The following is a 22178-nucleotide window of genomic DNA, read 5'->3' on the forward strand; positions in this document are numbered from 1 at the left end:
CAAAGGATATTCTAAAGACAGGGTATTAAGTCAGTTTCCTCCACACAAAACCGAATAGGACCTTACACCAAAACTTGGCAACTGGCAAAGATCAACCAATGGGTCTATGTGATAAGTAGAAAACAGAGAAATGGAAGAAAAATAATGGTTACTCAGCCAATAAGGCCACAATCATAACTATTTTTGGATTCATGTGTAAACCAAAACAACAATGTAAATGAACAATGTTAAAGATCTATGCTGTCATTCAAAACTGAAAGACCAGTAACACACTAATTTTATATGTTTAAGAATTGTCTTATCAGTCAGGCATGGTGATGCACACTTTTAATCCCAGCACTCAGGAGGCAGAGACAGGTAGATCACTGTAAATTCGAGGCCAGCCTGGTCTACAAAGTGAATCTAGGACAGCCAAGGCTATACAGAGAAACCCTGTCTTGAAACAAAAAAACAAAAAAAAAATCTCTTATCCACATAAATTTCCAATTAAACAAGATAAAAATTAAATAAGTTTAAAACCAATAAGCATGGAGCAGAAAAAAGTAAGTAGCCTAGTGGTTTGGGATGTTTCATTTTTTGGAGGGGTGGGGTCCTCACAATGTATCCCAGAGTGGCTTCAAACTCTCAATCCTCCTGCCTGTCTCTCCAGTACCAGAATTTTTTTATAACCAGGCAAGGCTAGCAGTGGGACTGGGACACCACCAACCCATAAGACCTTCAACCTATAATCCATTATGCCTGTAAGATGTGCTGGAGCAATGGTGACACAGAACTTGTGGAAATGACCAACCAATGTCTGGTCCAACTTAAAGCACCCATGAGAGGAAGCCCATGCCTGACACAGCCTGGGTGGCCAGGAACCAGAGGTAGGACAATCCAGAAATCCAGTATAGAACCAAAGGCACTTGGCAAAAAAATGAAATGATTCCTAATGATATTCTGCTGTACTCATAGACTAGTGCCTAGCTCAATTGTCATCAGAGAGGATCCATCCAGCAACTGATGCAGAGACCCACAGCCAAATATTAGACAGAGCTCAGGAAATCCTGCAGAAGTGGGGGAGGAAGGACTGTAGCAGCCAGAGGTGATGAAGACACTGCAACAACATGATCCACAGAATCAACTACACAGGCCTCATAAGGGCTCACAAAGAATGAAGCGACACACATGGACCCTGTATGGGTCTGACCTAGGGCCTCTGTATTCCATGGTTGAGTAGTCTGGTGTTCTTGTGGGACTCCCAACAATGGGTCTCTAACTCTTGCCTGTGCTTGGAAATCTTTTCCTCCTCCTTACTGGGTTACCTCATCAGGCGTGATATGAGTGTTTGTGCCCAGTCTTATTGTGTCTCCCTGGGTATCCTGCTCTTTTTTTTTTTAAAGGAAACAGAGGAAGGAGCTGATCTGGGGGAGAGGGCAGATGGGAGGAAGATTGAGAGGAGTGGAGGGAAGGAAAACTCTAGTTGGGATGCAATGTATGAGAGAAGAATTTTATATACATACATACACATATAGATACTTTAGCACTGTCCTATACTTCTAGAAGTCAACTTTATTTAGGAAAAAAAACATAAACCTTGAAAGTCATTATGACTGATCATAAACATTTTCTTGCAGTCCTAGAAACAGAAAGTAGAGCTCCTGATTTGCCTGGTCAGTGCTCTATTGCTGAGCTATACATTTACAGCCCAATTACACAATTTTATAAAGGAGGTAAAAATGTATTATTTGTGGGTATCATGCTAGAAACACTAAGGCTTTTGGGGGGGGTTGTGGTTTGTTTGGTTGTTTTTGAGACAGGGTTCCACTCTACAGCTCAGATTAGCCTAGTACTTACTTTATAGCCCAGGCTGGCTTTGAACTCATAAGCATCTCAGCATCCAAAGTTCAGGGCTCACAGGAATGTGCCCCAAACCCAGCTAAGAGGCTAAGTCTTAAAAGAGAGCTATTAAGATAATAGAAACCAAAACTTGCTATTTCATTTGTTAAAAATACTTTCCCACAAACCTCCAAATATTCTTTCTAATAAATATATTCTCTCACATTAATATTCAATTTTTGATAAAACCATTTTTAGGAAAAACACTATCCTTAAACATCTATTCACAAGGCTATAAAGTATAACTATAATAAAATCTGTATATGTATGTGGTTAAAATACACTATTAGTTATAAAAATATTGATTTCATACTAGAAAAACACTATGAAATTATCTTTAATAAAAACTACAAATAAAAACAGTATAAATCAGACACAATTGCCTTAATTTTGGCTTCTCTTTTGCCAAATCCTTATGCCTAGTTTTAAATTCATGAATGTTAAACAGTAAAATCCTATAAACGTAAAATCTACATCCTGCTTAATTACGCAACATTTTAGTTAATAAATCTTATTTGTGATATGCAGCAAACAACTCCTTTGCTTATATTTTCCATGACAACTGCCTTTAACAAGCTCCCTAGATACTACCTGAACATAACCAGCTTAGCAAAAACACTGAGCTAGGTTTGTGGTAATTTTCTAATGCAAATATGACCAAAACAGTTTTTTTCCCCAGGATAGCGTTCTTTCACATTTATGACTGGTACAGCTAACTACAGAAATTTAAACATGTACAAAATCTCAATTGTAAAAGTCAGACAGATGAAATAACATATGTATTCAAGATGTATAATTTTACTGTAACTACAGTTTTATTACTGACTATATAAGGTCTTCAATTATACGTACCCTTATACCTTTGATTCTCATACACAACATCAAATGGAGATTTATAATCTTAAACAAGTAAAACATGATAGCTATGGTATTTTAAAAAAAATCATACCTCTGTAGGTTGAACTGTCATGGCTTTTATTTTCACTGAGAATCCGGCATAAATGCAAACTACAATAAAAAAAAAACAATAAATAAATAAATATCAATTTTCAATCCTAAAAACAGTTGATTCCTAAGAAGCAAGTTTTATCTCCTAAAATGTATATGGAACTGTCCCAGATATATGTAAATACCTTCTAATCCATCAGAAGTAGAGAACAATCAACCTATCATTCTGAAAACAGGCAATTTATTACATAAAAACTTCCTACCTCTCTTTACTCTCTTTACTCCAGTGAGTAACTCAACAGTAAATAAGAAATGTCTCTACTGAGCATAGTGGTGCCTGACTATAATCCTAGGATTTAGGAGATGAAGAGAGAATTAGCCTCTGCCACATAGAAAACCTAAGATCCTATCTCAAATAAAATGTCTCCATCTTGAAGTATTTCAGCCACTAAAGAAGGGATGGTAAATAAGGAATCTAGATTTTTCTTTCTTTTTTCCTTTTTTACAAAGGCTAAAACATAAAAGGGCCACTATGGCGGGGGGCTGGCACAGGAGGAAGACAGTAGAGGAAATGGTTAAGGTTGGATATGATCACAGTAAATTGTATACATAAATGAAAATATCTTAAAACCCATTTATACAATTAATATATGCCAATAAAATGATAGAATTAGAACATCTTCATTTTAAGATCCCTAATTAAAAAAAAATTCACCATCTGCCAACGGCTGTTCACATCATAAAAACAGAGTACAAGCATTATGTCCTAGCTACTGATGAAATACTACACCACCCCACAGAAAATAAAATCAGAATGTCACGGAAACACTGCATTCTCATCTTCAAGTGTCACACTACAGATAACATGCTATCTGCTACAAAGTACGATAAAATAATAAAAGGGGGTGATACAGATGAAACAAGACTGGCAAAGAATTAGTGACTACTGAACTACAACAAACTAGAAAACATTTGTGCAACCAAAAATAAAAGCAAAACAATCAAAACAGCAAAAGGGGCAATGCAAAAGAAGTGAATTAAAATACTGTGGGGAGGAGTATCATGTACAATGCTTAGAACCAAAACTATTCCAGAATTTTTTTTTTTTATATTTCTGTTCAGGATATTTTTATGTACCTAAGATGTCTGAGGACAAGACTGAAACATAACACAAATTTTATTTTGTTTTGTTTCATACATATCTTACACATATTTGAAGATTCATATTTATTTATGTATATATGTTTGTATTAGTGTATACCATGTTCAGGTGTCTGTGTAGGACAGAAGAAGGTGTCAGATCCCCTGGAGCTGGAGTTACAGGCAGGCAGTTGTGAGCTGCCCAACATAAGTGGCAGGACCTAACACTCAGGGCCTATGCAACAGCAGTTAAGTACTAGCAACTGCTAAGCCATTTCTACAACCCCCTAACAATAATCTTATATATATATTTTAATTTTGTGAATTCAGCAGTTTACTGTACAGTGGAGAAAACATTTGTCATTTTATTACTTAGTAAGTAGACTTGCATGTGAGAACCTGGACACGCACAGAAAAGGTGCTATTGCTGCTGAAAGGAAGTAACAGGGTCTTGTTTGTTTTCCTTGAAGGCACTAAATAAACCATGTTCTTAAGCTGTGTTCTTTCAGCCTGTCGGTAATGGAAGTTTCTACTGTGGGCATCTCAGTGCTCAAGAAGTTTCAGACTTTGGAGCACTTCCAATCTCAGCTTAGGAATGGCCAACTCCTTGTCCCTCCCTCCCTTTCTTTTTCAGAGGAATCATCACGCTTATACTTGCAAGCATGTTTGTCCTTATAGCCTATTGCTTTTGATCTTAGCAGCACAATTTTCTCCCCAGTACACATTGGGTGATCTCATCTTCTTCCAAAGCAGTAATTTATTTATTTTTATTTATTCATTCATTTATTTATTTGGTTTTTCAAGACAGGGTCTCTCTGTGTAGCCTTAGCTGTCCTGGACTCCCCTTTGTAGACTGGCCTCAAACTCACAGCGATGCCCCTGCCTCTCCCTCCCAAGTGCTGGCATTAAAGGTGTGCACCACCACACGCAGCTTTTCAAAGCAGTAATTCTTAAATGTATCAACCTCCAATTTTATCTCTACACCAAATCCTACTTACAAGTGCTACTTACAGAGCTACAAGTGCTCTGAATCAAGTGCCTGGTAGACATGCTAGAAAAAAAAAACACTCTACCCTAAAATCTCTGCCACTATCTTTTAGCATAGCTACAAACCAGATACTATCCAAAGAAATACTGCTGTTTAAGAATAAAATACCAGCCAGAGCTCTGCGGCACATGCCTGTAATCCTAGCACTCTGGGAGGCAGAGGCAGGAGGATTCTGTGAGTTTGAGGATGCTTGGTCTGCAAAGTGAGTCCAGGACAGCCAGGGCTGTTACACAGAGAAACTCTGTTTCAAACACACACACACACACACACACACACACACACACACACACACACACACACACACACACACACACACACACACACACACACATCCAGCCAGGCATTATGGCTCATGCCTTTAATCCCAGCACCTAGGAGGCAGCAGCAGGCTATGAGTTCGAGGCTCTACAAAGAGAGTTCCAGGACAGCCAGGAGTTTTACACAGAGAAACCCTGTCTCAAAAAGAAATAAAGAAAAAAATCCCTATTCATTATTAATTAATGTAAATCCAGAACACAGGACTGGAGTATAGTCCTGTGGTAAGCTATTTCTTAGCGTGCATAAGGCCCTGGGTTCAATTTCCACCAGCTACATAAAATCTAAGTGTGTAACTCCATATGCCATGCTGCCTTTTTTTAAATGTCATTTAGATGCTCTGATAAAATAAGTTTGCATAAAGAATTCCCACCCAACATTAAATTATTAACAGTTGCTTGCATGGACACTACTTATAAATCTTTTTTTTTTTTCAGACAAGGTCTTCTTATTTAGAGTTAGAACAGTACTCACTATGTATAGACTAGCCTCTAACTCAACGTAATCCCCGTACCTCAACCACCCAAAGTACTGGGGTTATAGGGAGTCACCAACATGCCCAGGACAAGCTAAATTATCTTGTTTTTACAGAACACCATTTTTTCCCACTTGAGAAACAACTAACAAGCTATGAATACTCAAACTGAGATATTCGGCAGGCCATTTTCTCAAAACTGAACTGAGTTTGCCACATCAAGGAAAATAACAGACTATTAGTTGTCAACGATAAACCTAAGCTTTCAAGCTAAAAGAATTTTGGAAAATTTGTTTCTACCACTGTAGGGATTACTACTTTCATAGATCATCTTTGCTGGTGACATTAAGGAATGTGGTTTTGATATTACAATGAAGTTTGTCAATATTTGGAAGAACTGCATAACTCATTGAAAAAAAATTTCCAAATGGCCACTATATGTTATAAAATAATAATATCACCTCTTTGTATTTGATTTGGGGGCTCTGGTTTGGTTTCTTTTATTTATTGGTTTGGGCGAAGGTTGGAAAAGCAGACCCACACTATGCAGCCCTAGCTGGCATAGAGCTGGCTGCATAGACCAGGCTGACCGGGAATTTACAGGTGGTGCACCACCATACCTGGCACTAATGCAGTTTAAAATTGGGATAAAGAAAGAAAGGATCACTTGAGTCCTTGTATTCTAAACCAGCCTGGGCAACACAAAATCTGTCTTTTAAAAAAATAATAAAATAAAAAATCAGAGCCAACAGAGATGATGGCTAATAATCACATGAAGGTGGAAGGAGAAAACCAAGCCCACAGACACGCACACACTCACGCACGGGGGGGCGGCGGGGGGTGATATTAGAATTTTGACATGATATCAAACAATAATGTGCTTAATTATCCAAGAAGCCTAATACAATTGTGCTGCCCTTGCCAACTATTTACCTGTGTGAGGCTAGATTTTCTTCACAATCACAATGACCTATTACAATCCCTAACTCTTAATAAAAACCAATGCCAGATACAAGACTGAAAAATGAAGGGCTGACAAGATGGCTTACCAGATAAAATGTGCCTGCCGCCAAGCCTGAGTATTTGAATTTAATCCAGGGAACTCATACAAAGGTAGAAAAGAACCTACCCAAAGGTGGAAGGAGAGAACAGAAAAGCTCCTCCTCTGAGCAACATACACATGCGCATGCAAACACACACACACACACACACACACACACCCCTATGCATATGCCACATAAAATGATGATGATGATGATATGATGATTTTAAATTTCAAATTAAAATGTAAAGAAACTAGGTTTGTCTGGTGACAGACACCTTTAATCCCAGGACTCATGAAGCAGAGGCAGATGGACCTCTGTGACTTCAAGTCCAGCCTGCTCTATAAAGTGAGTCCAGGACAGCCAAGGCTGCACAGAGAAACCCTGTCTCAAACAGCCAGAAAAAAAATAAAAGAAAACAAGACCTGGGTGTCATGACTCGTGCCTATAACACCAGCATTCCTGAGGTGGAGGTAAGATGACTGCCATGAATTTGAGGCCAAACTGGCCTACATAGAGTTCCAGGAGATTACAGATTAAGGTTCCTGAGTAGATTACAGATCAAGACCTGATTTCAAAAAGAAAGCTAAGTTCTCAAAATAATATAACTTCATTAACCTTGGTCAAGAAGGATAACTCCAACACTCAGAGAACTGAGGCAGGAGGATTGTCTTGAGTTTCAGGAAAGTCTGGACTAGCAAAAACCCTGTCTCAAAAAACAAACAAAAAAATCAAAAAGAAAAAGTGGGAAAGAGAGGCATTAAGCAAAAGGATACTAGTAGAGTAAATAATGGATAAGATTATAGCAGGTTACCGAGAAGAGACTTGATAGCCTATGAGCATATACAGGGGGAAGTAATCTTCCTCAGGAACAGTCATAGGGGAGGGGAATAATTGGGAAAATGGGAGGGAGGGAAGAATGGGAGGATACAAGGGATGGGATAAACATTGAGATGTAACAAGAATAAATTAATAATAAAAAATGTTTAAAAAAATAGGTGATAAATAAAATAAAACGAATCATTTCTGTTTATCAAAGTCACCATTAAGCCCAAGTGTGGTAGCAGATGCTTACCATGAATTCTAGACCACCCTAGGCTACATACCTGACCGTTTGTTTAATTATCTACGCTACAGGTTACCCACATCCCTACACCTTGCCTCTGTATCACATATTTTGACACTCCATTTGTTGGTTAGAAAAAGCCAACAAAATAAACATCCACAATTCATTTACAAGTTTTTTTTTCTTTGCTGTTTTGCTACTGGGAATTGAGACTATGGCATTGTACATGCTAGGCAAGTATTCTATCAATAAAATATAGTCATATTCCCCTTCTATTTTGTTTCCTTTGACAGTCTGGCCAAGTTTATCAAGCTAGCCTTGAACGCACTCTGTAGCCCAGGCAAACCACAAACTATGATTCTCCTACCTCAACTCAAGTAACACCAGTTACTGTTTTCAAAATTAGGGTTAAAAGGCCAGTCAAAAGCAATTACTAATTAAATCTCCAAAAATTTTGAAAACCTCAAATGTAAATTCTTAACCACCTACCATTTATTAAAAAATGTATTCAAGTAATAAAGAATATCAGACAGGGGTAGCAGGATGGTTCAGTTGAATAAGACCCTGTCTCAAAAAGACTGCCAGTAGAGAGGATTTTCACATGTTCTCAGTACAAAAAAAAAGATAAATATCTGAGGCAGCAGATCTCAACCTGTAGATTGCAACCCCTTTGGGGATCTCATATTAGATACCCTACGTATCAGATATTTATATTATGATTCATTAATAGTAACAAAATTCCAGTTATGAAGTAGCAATGAAATGGTTTTATGGTTGGGGTCACCACAGCATGAGGAACTCCTGGATCCTCCTGCCTCCCCCTTCCATACGTTGGGCATACTTAGCTTTAGATACATGTACTGAAAACTTACTGCAGACTCAGGATATGGCTCAGCTGACAGTGATCACCTAGTATTATACAGAAGTCTTGGATTTGATTCCCAGAAGCACATAAAGCTGGTATGGTGGCACACACCTACAATTCCAGAGCCTGGGAGATGATAGCAGGAAGATCAGAAACCAAGGTAAAGCTGAACTGTAATAATAAGCTTGCATCTGGGATGTAGAATATCTTGAAGAAGCCAGGCAGAGGTGGTGCAGGCCTTTAATCCCAGCACTCGGGAAGCAGAGGCAGGCGGATCACTGTAAGTTCGAGGCTGGCCTGGTCTACAAAGTTAGTCCAGGACAGCCAAGGCTGCACAGAGAAACCCTGTCTCCAAAAACCAAAAACGTTGGCTAGATCTGGGTAGGGGTTCGAAGTTTACTGCCTGTATTTTCCTTGCCTGGTACCATCGTTGGAGCAGGACCCCTGGGCCCAGATTTGCCTGCCATAATGTTCTTCTTGTAGGTTTCTAGGACCCTCTGGATCCTTCTATTTCCCCATTCTCCCATGCTTCTCTCACCTAGAGTCACAGTAGGATGTCCTCCCCTCTGTCCTACTTCCCTGGTAAGTGAAGACTTTCATGGGACATGCCCCGTGGGCTAGTGTCCAGACATAAGTGAGTATATACCATGTGATTCTTTCTGCTTCTGGGTTAACTCACTCAGTATGATCACTTCTAGTTCTATCCATTTGCCTGCAAATTTAAAGATTTCCTTGTTTTTAGCAGCTGAGTAGTATTCCATAGTGTATATGTACCACAGTTTCTTTATCCATTCTTCTACTGAGGGACACTTAGGCTGTTTCCATGTTCCTGGCTATTATGAATAAGGGTGCTATGATCAGTCACAGTCATAGGGGAGGGGAGTAAGGTGAAAATAGGAGAGAGGGAGGAATGGGAGGATGCAAGGGATGGGACAACAATTGAGATATAATATAAATAAATTAATAAAATATATTTTAAAAAAAGAATATCTTGAAGGAAAGGAGGAGGGACAGAGAAAAAGAAAGAAACTGGACCCAGCTGTAGCAATTTATGCACTAGAAATCCCAAACCTTTGAAAAAGTCAGAGGCAGGGTTGCCGCAAGTTCTAGACGAGCATGGGATACAGAGTAAAATCCTGTGTCAAAATGGGAGGGTGTAGAAATTGGTTTTTATTTTCTATTCCTTTGTATAATAAATCCACTTGTTCCCTCAAATTTTGACAGCTTCATCTAGTACTACTTTCAGCAATGGTAACACACGTGTATTTTTCAATAAGTCTTCCAATGACTGAGGGAAGATTGTGTCCGCGTTCCAAACTCCTACCTATAGTACAGTCATCATTACATAACTAAGAAATAATTGAAATGTCATTCTATATTGCCAGTCACTAGGCCACAAAAATTTATTAGCCTGCAGATAATATTGCCATCATCAGCTATTAATTAGCACCTCAAAGATTTGTTCAAATTGTATACAAAATCACTAATGGTTCATCACATTCAGGCAATTCACTTGCATAACAGATGCCTTACTGTAAAATGTATATTCTTTATATACTAGAAAACCAAAAACAAGCACTTAGAACCTGAGGCAAAACAATGGAAAGTTTAACCGGGTGGTGGTGGTACACGCCTTTAATCTCAACACTTGGAAGGCAGAGGCAGCCATTATCACTGTGAGTTCCAGGACAGCCTGTCTACAAATCAAGTCTAGGACAGCCTGGGATCTATTACACAGAGAAACCCTGTTTCAAAAACTCAAAAAAGGGGCTGAAAAGATGGCTTAGCAGTTAAGAACAGTGGCTGCTCTTCCAAAGGACCTGGGTTCAATTCTCAACACCTACATGGCAGCTCACAACTGTCTGTGACTCCATTTCCAGGGGGTCTGACAACCTCACACACAGAAACAGACATGCAAGCAACACACCAGTGCACATGAAAATTAATAAACAAAATTTTTTTAAAAAGAAAAACCAAGCCAGGCATGGTGGTGCACGTCTTTAATCCCAGCACTTGGGAGGCAGAGGCAGGCAGATCGCTGTGAGTTCGAGGCCAGCCTGGTCTACAAAGTAAGTCAGGACAGCCAAGGCTACACAGAGAAACTCTGTCTCAGAAAACCAAAAAAAGAAAAAAAAAAGAAAGAAAAAGGAAAAAGAAAAACCAAAAAAATCAGTTCACAATGTTACATCTGTCTTACCATCTTATCTGTCACACTTCTGGTAAACTAACCTACATTACAGGATGATGACAGACAAAATGACCTCAAATCCTTGCCCATTCTAATATGACCTTAAAAATATTCAAATGTCCTGTCTCATTGCAAACATCAGTATTATTTTACTCCCTTAATATTTGAGTTTTTCCACTTGTCCAACAGTTTTGTGCTGCTATGGAAATGCTACCTCAACTCCCCGGGAACAAGCACAGAAATCTACTTTCTGTCAAAGATCTGTGAAAACCCAAATGAAATGAGTTGTTCTTCTAATGATTCCAGAAGTATACTGTGAATGCTTCGTACCATGAATATTGGGCTTTTCATCTTACTTTTTCCCCACATTTTCAGCAAAAAAAGAAACACAAACAAGCCTGAAGTACTCATGCTCACAGCTCACAAGCTGGCTTCACACATAAAACCGATGTTCACCTGTGCTCTACTTAGTCAATTTGTTTAAACAAAGTACTCGTATCTATTATCAATGCTATAACAAAAATATTACCCTCAAAAACAAATACTAGGACAAAATTATCTTACCCTGTGGAAACAAGCACTTATAAGAAAGAAAGAAATGTTATAAAAGACAAATTAACAAAAGTTTTACCCTTTTAAGTAGGAAGAGGCAGTTCATTAATACCAAACCCTGTATTTCAGCACTATAAAATAACAACAAAGGAGTAATCTAATAACTTCCTAATGTTGCATCAACATTTTCTGAAGAATGAATTTCTCTTATCAGAAAAGCAGATCAAGATTTACACTTAATTCATGACTACAAGTTAAAATATGAAATGAAATTAGAAAAGGTTTCAAGGCTGGAAATGTAGCTCAGTTGGTAGAGTACTTGCCAACGTATAAGGCCCTGATCTGATCCTGGGTGCCACACAAACTAGGTGTGATACCACCAGTCTGTATGGAATCCTTGCACACATGAGATTAGAAACGCAAGGTCATCCTCAGCTACGTAGCCAGTTCAAAGCCAGTCTGGAATATAGACACCCTGTCTCAAAAACAAGTTTCAGAGGCTGGAGGCCAAGTTCTTAGGAAACTGAAGTAGGAGAATTACCAGGATTCTAGTATATCGGCCAGCTTGAACTATACAAGTTCCAGACGTACACAAGCTACTTATGAATTATTGAATAAAGCTTTAGGAGTTCTCTACTGTTTTGATATCTCTTGTGGGGAAAAAAACATGTTACAAGTTTTATATTTTTTAAAGATTTGTTTAAATTTTTTTTGATGTTTGTATGTGTGCTTAAGTGTACACCATGTGCACGCAGGAGCCACCAAATAAAAAGGTAACATATCTCCTAGAGCTAAAGTTATGGACAGTTGTGGGTCCCCATCCCAGTGCTGGAAGCTCAGGTACTAAGAGCAGTAAATGTTCTTAATGCTAAGATACTTCCTCCATCCCTAAAGATGTACTTTGGTTATATTTAATTATGTGCATATGTGTCTTTGAATGTGTGCATGTCATGTATAGGTGTCCGAGGATGCCAGATGATGTAGTCCTGGTGTTACCACTTGTAACTAACTGGTTGTGAGTCACCCCAACAATGACAATGGGAATAAAACTCTGGTCCTGTGGAAGAGCAACACATGTTCTTACACTGAGCCATCTCTCCTGCCCTACAAGTTCTATAATTCATTATCTAAAATATCTATTTGGTGAGCCAGAGAAGTGTTGTATTGGGTAAAGGCACTTGCCACCAAGCCTGATGACCTGAATTCAATCCTCTGGTCCCACATGGTGGAAAGAAAAAAAAAATCTTCCACAAATTGTCTTCTGACCTCCATCCTAGCATACACAAGTGCATACACACATATACATACGCATACACACACAAAAATAAATAAATATTTTAAATCTTAAAAAAATAAGTGACAAATCTGGGTGTGGTGGCACACACCTTTAATCCTAGCACTCAGGAGACAGAGGCAGTCAGATCTCTATGAATTCCAGCCTGGTCTACAAAGCAAATTTATTCCTCAAAGCTAAGATCTTCTAACTATTAGACTTCCCTCAACCGCTGAGCCATCTCTCCAGCCCCTGCCACAGTTAGTTAGTTAGTTAGTTAGTTAGTTATTATAATTTATTCCCATTAAGTCCTGATTGTTATCCCCTCACTCTTATCTTCTAGTTCCCTCCCTCCCTCTTCAACACTCCTCCCCACCATCTGACCAGAGCCCATCAGGTGTCATCAGGACATCAGAATAGCCTGCATACCCTTCCTGTGTGTATGCCCACAAGGATGCCCCACCAAGGAGCAGTGATCAAATTGCACCTGTCAGAGTTGTTAAGGACAAATATGTAACTATGCTCCATGAAAACCAACTGTCTACAGAAGATTTTAGCTTTGAGGAATAATAGCTTGTTAGGTAATTTTTTGTCAAAGCAGTCCATCCCTCACATACATACACACTATTAGTTTCTAGAGTTGTCACTTATTTTTTGTTTCCTTTTTTTTTTTTTTTTTTTTTTTTTTTTTTTTTTTTTTTTTTTTTTTTTCTGATACAGGATTTCTATTACACAGAGCCCTAGCCGTTCTGAACTCTATAATCCTAGCACTCTGGGAGGCAGGCGGATCTCTGTGAGTTCGAGGACAGCCTGGTCTACAAAGTGAGGCAAGAACAGCCATGGCTGTTACATAGAGAAGCCCTGTCTCAAAAAAAAAAAAACAAAACAAAACAAAACAAAAAAACAACTCTGACAGTCATGAATTTGAAAGAATGTAAGAGGTTATATGGAACAGCTTGAAGGGAAAAGAGGGAAGACAGAATGATCTACAAAATGAATCCAGGACAGCCAGGGCTACACAGAGAAACCCTGTCTCAAAAAAAAAAAAAAAAAAGAACAAAAAGAAAGGAAAATTATTAAATGCCCTATATAGTTTGTGGATTTTTTTTTTCCTAGTGCTAAGGATCAAACCCAGGAACCCAGAGCATGCTATGCTGTAGTAACATATGAGGAGTCTGGACTTCTGTTTTCTTTTTTAAAATACAAAAATATTGTAAGAATGTGTTTTTGTTTTACTCCCAGGTGTAGGGATATGGGGTTGCTTGGGGCAATCCACAGCAAGTGACCATGATTTGCCTCATGCAATAGCAGAAGCATGCGTTTGCCAGCTGCAGAGAATTTCTGTGATTGTATGCCGTTTGGAATTCCAGGAACTTTTCAGAGGGGACATAAATGAGAGGCCCCAAAGGATGTAATGGGGGGTTGTTGGTTGTTTAGGGAGGTTGGTTGAGGTATGTCAGTAGCTGTAGTCAAAGAAAAAAAAAACAAAAGGAAAGAAATTAGATGCAGAGATCTTTCTCTCTCTCTCTCCTTCTCTCTCTCCTCTCCCCTCTATGCCTGTTTCTCTATCTGGTGTTAGGAGGTGAAGTCAGGGAAGATAAAGGGTGGGAAAAAGAAAAGCCCATGAAGTAGCAAAGACCAGCTATATTACGCAAATTGCTTTTTCCCAGCATCATGTTGCTTTTATCACTATAGACACTGTTACTCCCACAATAGCTATATACTGGTAAGATGCTACCAATGAGAAAAACTTGGCAATCTCATGAAAAACAACACGTACTTTAAAAAAAAAAAACTTTCAGGCCTGGAGAGCACTTGTTGCTCTTTTTCAAAGGAATAACCAGCTAAGTATGGTGGTACATGCCTGTGGTCCCGACAGTAAGATGCCTGTGATCCCAACAGTGAGAAGGCTGAAGCAGGAACATAAGGAAATCATGGTCACCCTGAACTAAAAAACAAGTTCCAGATCAGCCTAGGCTACACAAACCATATCTCAAAAAAACAAAACAACAACAAAAACACAAAACATTTAAAATTATTACATGAAAGAGAAAATCCACCTAAGAAATAATTTTTCATATGGTCACACTCCAAAACCGAAATCTATCAATGTATTCACTCTACTCTCAAATTTAGCATTTCCAGTTGCTGTTTTATATTTGAGACTGTTTCCAAACAAAGAACTTTTATAATATATTTACAATACTACTTATTTTAAACAAGATGAAAATACTAATATCTATAATATGATTTTGGGGGTTTGTATTTTGGGTTTTTTCAGACAGGGTTTCTCTGCATAGCATTGGATATCCTGGACTCACTTTGTAGACCAGGTTAGCCTCAAACTCACAGAGATCCACCTGCCTTTGCCTTCCTGAGTGCTGGGATTACAGGAGTGCGCCACTGCACCTGGTTTATAACATGATTTTTTTAAACCTCTAAAATTAAGTTATACAAAACAAAGTTTGTACATAAAGATGTCGAATAAATGAAAACAAGCTATAGGATGGTGATGTGTTTAAAATATTTAAGCAGTGATTGTTTACAATAGTTCATTATGGCATGGCCTAATAGTGCAGGTTTATAATCCAGCCACTTGAGAGGTTGAAATGGAATAATTTCATGTTCAATGAAGCCTGGTAAATTCGACAAGACCCCGTCTTACAAAACAAAATTAAAGGGCTGGAAATGTAATTCTATTGGTACAGCTCCTATATGAGCATGGCTTATGGTCTGGGTTCAATCCTCAATACTGAATAAGCCATGTGTGATATGGCGATAACTCCAGCAATTGGGAAATAGAGGGAAGATCATAAATTCAAGGTCATTCTTGGTTATATAGTAGTTGAAACACATCTTGGGATACATTAGACACTGTCTTTTAAAAAAGGGAAGAGGGGCTATAGAAATGGCTCAAAGGTTAAGAGTGCTGTCTATTCTTCCAGAGGTCCTGAGTTCAATTCCTAGCAACCACATGGTGGCTCACAACCATCTATAATGAGATCTGATGCCCTCTTCTGGCCTGCAGGTGTACATGCAGGCAGACCACTCAGATACATAAAAATAAATAATATTTTAAAAAGGGGGACCAGAATTTGGGAGGCAGAGGCAGCAGAGGCTGCCTGGTCTACAAAGTTCCAAGACAGCCCAAATTACACAGAGAAACCCTGGGGTTTTTTGTTGTTGTTTGGTTTTGGTTTTGGTTTTTTTCAAGACAGGGTCTCGCTGTGTAGCGTTAGCTATCCTGGACTTGCTTTGTAGACCAGGCTGGCCTTGAACTCACAGCGATCCATCTGCCTCTGCCTCCCAAGTGCTGGGATTAAAGGCATGTACCACTACACCTGACTTGAGAAACCCTGTCTTGAAAAGCAAAAAAAAAAAAAAAAAAAGGAGGAGGAGGAAGAGGAGGAAGAGGGAGGAGGACAAGGAAAGGAAGGAAGAAAGGTGAAGGCAGAGGGGGAAGGGGAGGGGACAAGGGGAGGGGGTAGGGGAGAGGAGGGGAGGGGAGGGGAGAGAAAATGCAAAAAAAAATGGGCTGGGCATGAAGAAAAATGAAATCATGACATTTGCAGGAAAACAGATGAAACAGGAAATCATGTATTATTTTAAGCAAAATTACCTAGACTAGGAAAATCAAATACCATGTTTTTAAGCATACACATAGATGTTTGTAAGTCATGAAAGTAGAAAAAGACAATGAAAGAAGAGTAAAGATCTCAAAGAAAAGGGTAGATTAACAGTAGGTAATGGAGGGGCTGGAGAGATGGCTCAGAGGTTAAGAGCTCTGACTGTTCTTCCAGAGGTCCTGAGTTCAATTCCCAGAAACCACATGGTAGCTCGCAACCATCTATAATGTGATCTGATGCTGTCTTCTGGCCTGCAGGTATACATGCAGACAGACCATTGTATACATAATAATAAATAAATCTTAAAAAAAAAGAGTAGTAATGGAGGTCAACCATGGGGGTGTATGCCTTTAATCCCAGCATTTACCAGCCTGGTCCACAAAATGAGTTCTAGGCCAGCCATGGCTATACAGTGATACCTAGACTGGAATTTAAGAGGGGTGGGGAAAATAGAGAGAAAAGAAGGAAACATGAGAGAAAGAAAGAAAGAAAGAAAAGAAAAGAAGGGAAGGGATGGGATAATGGAATATATGTGACATAAAAGCAAATGGCAGAGCCAAGTGCAGTGGCACACCTTTGAAATTCTAGCACTCTGGGACGTAGATAGTTCTGAGTTTGAGGCCAGCCTGGTCCACAAAATGACTCCATGATAGTCAAGGCTACATATAGAAACCCCTGTCTCAGGGAAAAAAAAAAACAAGACTAATTAGGAGGAGAAAGAGGGACAGCAAGAGGTAGGTAGAGGAAAGTAGTAGAGAGGAAGTCAGCAAGTTAAAGTATAACACAGGTATGAAAATGACATAATAAACTCTATTACTTTGTTTACTAATGTAAATCATTTTGCAAAGAGCTGAAGATATGGCTCAGTAGCAGTACTTGATTAGTATGTACAAGGCTTCTAGGTTCATTCACCAGTAAGGCAAAACTTATTTTATTAAATAGCTTCAGTTTCTGGATTTTTTTTTAGATATTTTTAAATTGTGTATATGTGTTTATGCATTTGTGTGTGTGTGTGAGAGAGAGAGAGAGACAGAGACAGAGACAGAGACAGAGAGAGTAGTCTGTAAGGCCAGGGGAGCTGGAGTTATAGGCAACTGTGAGCCATCAGATGTGGGTGCTGAGAATTGAACTCAGGTCCTCTAGAAGCACAGTAAATGTTCCTAACCCACTGAGACATCTCTCCAGGCTGTGTAGCTATTTAATTTTCTTTGGGCTTTTGTTGTCTTGTTCAAAACTAAATTTTACTATGTAGCCCCTGCTGACCTCAAACTCATGGGACCCCTCCCTCGTCCTCCCAAATGCTAGGATTATAGGTATGAGCCACCACACCCAGCTATGCCATCCAACTTTAAATTCTCAGCTAGTATAGTGGCACATGCCTATAATCTCAGCACCCAGAAGAGGATTGAAAATTAAAGGTCAGCATGGGCTACAAGGTCACTGTTTCAAAAAAAAAATAAGATCTCTTAATATAACAGAAATTATATATTTTATATAAACATTAAGCTGTTACACTGATTTGGATCTACTATAATTCAAACCACATTCCACAAGCTATGCAATAAATACACACATGAAAATGCTAAGTGCAGTTTTTTGCAGGGAGGGTGTTGTTTGTTTGTTTGCTTTGAGACTGGGTTTCTCTATATAGCTTGGTTGTCCTGGACTCTGTGTAGACCAGGCTGGCCTTGAACTCATAAAGATCTGCCTGCCTCTGCCTCCCGATCTGAGTGCAGTTTTTAAGTAGCTCTTTTAACACTATATAGCATGGTCACATAAAACTCAAAATTCTACTTTAACAAGACATTCCTGACTTCATACATCACTTAATTTTTCTCCAACCATTGCCAGTCAGAAGCTAAACAGGGCTCTTCCCCCTATTCCTAATACTCATTCTAAACTGGGAGCAAAAACATTTAACTGTTAAAAAAAAAAAACAAAAACAAAAACAGCTAGGCCTGTACATGTAGCTCACTGATGCATTAGCACACACACACACAATGTAAGATCCACCTAGAAGGAAGCTGAGCAGCCCACAACCATGACAGTTCACCAATGAATAGGTTTTAGACACTAAATAATGAACTGGATTGTGTGCAGAGGATTATCCCCAAATATACAACGAAGTAGTCGAGTTGCTTCTCCACACTCAAGGCACCTAATAGGTATCTGTTAAATAGCACATAAAAATTTAAAATGAATGCTTATCTTATATGTGAAACATACCTGTGGGTTAACAAAACACTAAAGCACTCTAAGTATACGCTGGAGGAGATGTTGAACCAAGAATAAATAAGAGGTGTCATCCCTTTTCTCCAAGGACCTCTCAATTCATTGGCATACAAGAGTGAATATATATGATGCCAGAGGTCGAGCCTGTAAGTGCAAGAGCTGTCCTGAGAAGTTTAAATATATAAAAGCTGGAATAATATTACTTTTAATAGCTATCACTTGAGCAGTTACTATAAGCCAAGTGCTCAACAGACATTTACTCTTCACACAATCCTTTGAGTGTTTATTATTCCCAATTTACTCGAGGGGAAGCCATCCAAGTGGTTAAGAATTTACCCAAGGTCACCCAGCTAGTTAAGTGGGCTAAGCTAGCCTCTTATTCAGAGAATCCGATTCTAGGGCTCACACTGTTAAGTTTCAGAGAAGAGCAAAAGGGAGTTGTCTGCGGGAGTAAGTCATGTCACAAGAGCATGAGCCGGCAATGCGGGCCCGGTGCTTCCTTTGAAGTAACAAAGTTTTGAAGATTCCTATCTCCCAGCTAGCAACTGAGAACCTGATACTGGCCTGGAGTGTGGGAGTGGAGGGAGACATCCAAACAGCTAACAAGAATTCATCTCACAGACGACTGACTGCTATCAATCCAAAGCGACACAGAAGAAGAAATTAGAACTCTCTTTTTTTCAAGTCAATGGTTCATTTTGCTACTTAAACGGGGGCGGGTGGTGGCTATTTGGGGCGAGAGGGAAAAAAACGGCAACGGCAAATTACCAGGAAGGGGGGGGGAGTACAAAATAAGTTTAAGACTTAAAGGAAAAACATCCTGAAGTCTAGAAAACCTTCGGGGGCGGCGGGGAGGGGCGAGCATTGGCTACAGTCCTGTACCACCATGGGGTTTCTTAAACATCTGACCATGAAAAGTTGAATCTCCATCCCGATACCACTCAGAAGGTGACACGCTGGTAGGGACTTGGCAAAAAGCGGCAATCCCTGCTATACTTCCTCAAGCACCACAATGCCAGGGCAGTGCAAGCTGACGCTCCCTGAGAAAGCAGAGGTGCCAAGCCTGGCCGTTCCCGACGCCCGGTGCTCCTCTGCCACGGGCGGCGGAAGAGCAGAGTGAGTTCGGGACAGTTCGCCCTCCTAAGACTTCGGGCAGAGGAGAGAGGCCGGGCGCCAAACTGCGGGAGGCGCCTGTCGTGCGGCAGGATGAAATGGGACCGCAAGAGAAATGACAAGTATGGACCCAGCGGCGGCCCCTGGCTGCGAACCCACGGAGCGAAAAGAGCGCCAAGTGAGCTGAAGCAAACCGACAGAGACAGACAAAAAGAGACAGAGAAGGGGCACCGGTGGGGGGGATGGGGGTGGGGGGGGGGGGGGGATGGGGGGGGGGGGGGTGGGGGGGCGGGGGGGGCAGAACCTGAACGGAGAAGACGGAAGTTCTGTGTTGAGATCTAAGGGAAAGAGAGAGCTCCGGGGGACAGCGGGGCTTTCGGGGAGGTCGGAGAAGAGAGACACTCAGCGGCGGCTCCCAGCTCCGCTCCTCTGGCAGTTCGAAACTCCTAACCAAGCAGCCATCCCCAAACGCCGCCCGGGTGGGGGAGGGGGCGCCGCTCCCCTAAACCCCCTACACCCCACTTCGCAATACGAACAATGCCCCGACCTCAGCGCTCCCGGCGCCCTCCCCCGGTCGGAACACTCACAAGTCGCCTCTCCCTGATTTTTCCCAGTTCTTTATCCACTCTGCGGGAACCACCACAGTTGCGGCCGCCATCTTCCCCTCGCTAGTAACAGTGGCCCGGATGTGTAGCTCGCAAGCGAGGGGTCAAAGGGGAGCACCGCCCACGGGGAGTGACGGAAGCTGCGAATTCGGTTTTAGATTTCCCGCCCCACCTACCTCCCCACCCAACGGAAGCCCCGGCCCTTTCTGACAAAGAGCTGGTGGACGCCAGTGGTCTCCTTTCTCTAGTACCTGCGTGGACCGCGCCCTCCACAGCCCTCGCCCTTACTTCCCTTTAGAATTAAATTAAAAAAAATAAAATAAAACAAAAAAGCGACGCCCGGACTGCTGTAGCCTTTAATGGTCTCCAGTAATATTTACCCCAAGCCACTAATTCAAAGGCGTAATCTTTTGAGCTCTTGGTATGTTAGGCATTGGAGATACTGGAACTGTAAAACATGTCATGAGCCTCTGCAAAACAGGAACATGTGATAAGAAATATCTCAAGTAACTACTGAATAGAAAATTAATACGGATAGGGCAACAATGCATGGTATGCCAAGTAACATGCTGGCATAAAAGATAAAAGCTGGCTCTAGGAAACACATGATCCCTAAATTCTAGCTCCTTACTTTAGCTGTCAAACTAGGGAGCCAAGAAACAGTGTTTATAGTCTCATAATCTCTCCACAAAATACTTATTAGAAAAAGAAAACATTACTGCAGGAAAATATGGAAGATATCTTCCTATGTTGGTGAAAATAATAAATCTCCCCAAGATTGGAGCTGTAGTTCAGGTCTAGAGCCCTTGCCAAGCTTGAACCAGGCTCTGGTTTAGTATCTCACCGCTGGGGCAGAAAAAAAAAAAAAAGCTAAATTATATAGGACAAGTGAAGCAGACACAGGCTTACACAGAAATTGTGTGCGTGTGTGTGTGTAAAATTATATATATAATAAAACCACGTGTGTGTAGTGACATTTTTGAGAATTCTGGAATTTTAATTTCTTTTAAAAACACAAAAATATTATGAGAATGTATTTTTGTTTTAATTGAAGGTGTAGAGATGTGGAGCTGCTTCTGACAATATGAAGCATGATTTGCCTCATATGCTAGCAAAGCATGGTTTTGCCAGCTGCAGATAATTTCTGCGATTGTGTGACATTTGAAAATACAGGACCTTTTCAGAGAGGACATAAATACGAAGGTCCTGAGAGGCACAGTGGGTGGTGGGTGGTCTCTCAGGGAGGTTGGTTCTGATTTATTAGTAGCCAGGTCAAAGAAGGAACAAAAGGAAAGAAATTAGATTCAGGCATGTCTTTTTCTATATATATCCTTGGTTTTTTCCTATCTAGGGTTAGGGGGTGAAAGGGGGAGTGTGAAATAAAGGGTGGGAAAAAGAAGAACCCACAAAGTAGCAAAGATCAGCTACACACACACACACACACACACACATATATATATATATATATATATATATATATATATATATATTTCCAACACTCAGGAGCCTGAGCAGGAAAATAGCGGCTTCCCATCAGCCTGGAGGTGGGCAAGCAAGTGAAAAGACACGGACATCATGGGGCAGCCAATGAAGTGCTAGGAAAACACTAGTCAGCTTTTTTTTAATTGTTAATGCCCAAATTTTACATATTAATTTAATATCATAGGAGCAACAAACATATTTACAAAATTACTGTCCTGCACTTTTCAAAATTGTCAAGCTCATAGAAGATAGTAATTCTTCAAGATATATGAAGACCAGAAGCAGAGGCAGAGGCAGAGGCAGAAAGATCTCTGTGAATTTGAGGCCAG

The 22178-nt window shown here is 40.1% G+C and overlaps 1 protein-coding gene across 7 annotated transcripts in view; it reads right to left on the minus strand.

Moving 5' to 3' along the window:
- Positions 1 to 20465, minus strand: part of Thoc2 (THO complex subunit 2) — a 114554-nt gene extending 94089 nt beyond the window's left edge. For all 7 annotated transcript variants that reach the window (XR_007830166.1, XR_007830167.1, XM_051141056.1 and 4 more), the window contains exons 1-2: positions 20350 to 20465; positions 2828 to 2886 (exon numbers count right to left, since the gene is read on the minus strand). Coding sequence is in view for 5 of the 7 variants with exons in the window: in XM_051141056.1 (XP_050997013.1) it covers positions 2828 to 2886; positions 20350 to 20420 (130 nt within the window). In the remaining 2 variants the exon portion in view is untranslated. The remainder of the gene's footprint in view (positions 1 to 2827; positions 2887 to 20349) is intronic.
- Positions 20466 to 22178: the final 1713 nt, after the last annotated feature.

The sequence above is a fragment of the Acomys russatus genome, chromosome X, assembly GCF_903995435.1.
Source record: "Acomys russatus chromosome X, mAcoRus1.1, whole genome shotgun sequence".
NCBI classification, from domain to species: Eukaryota; Metazoa; Chordata; class Mammalia; order Rodentia; family Muridae; genus Acomys; species Acomys russatus.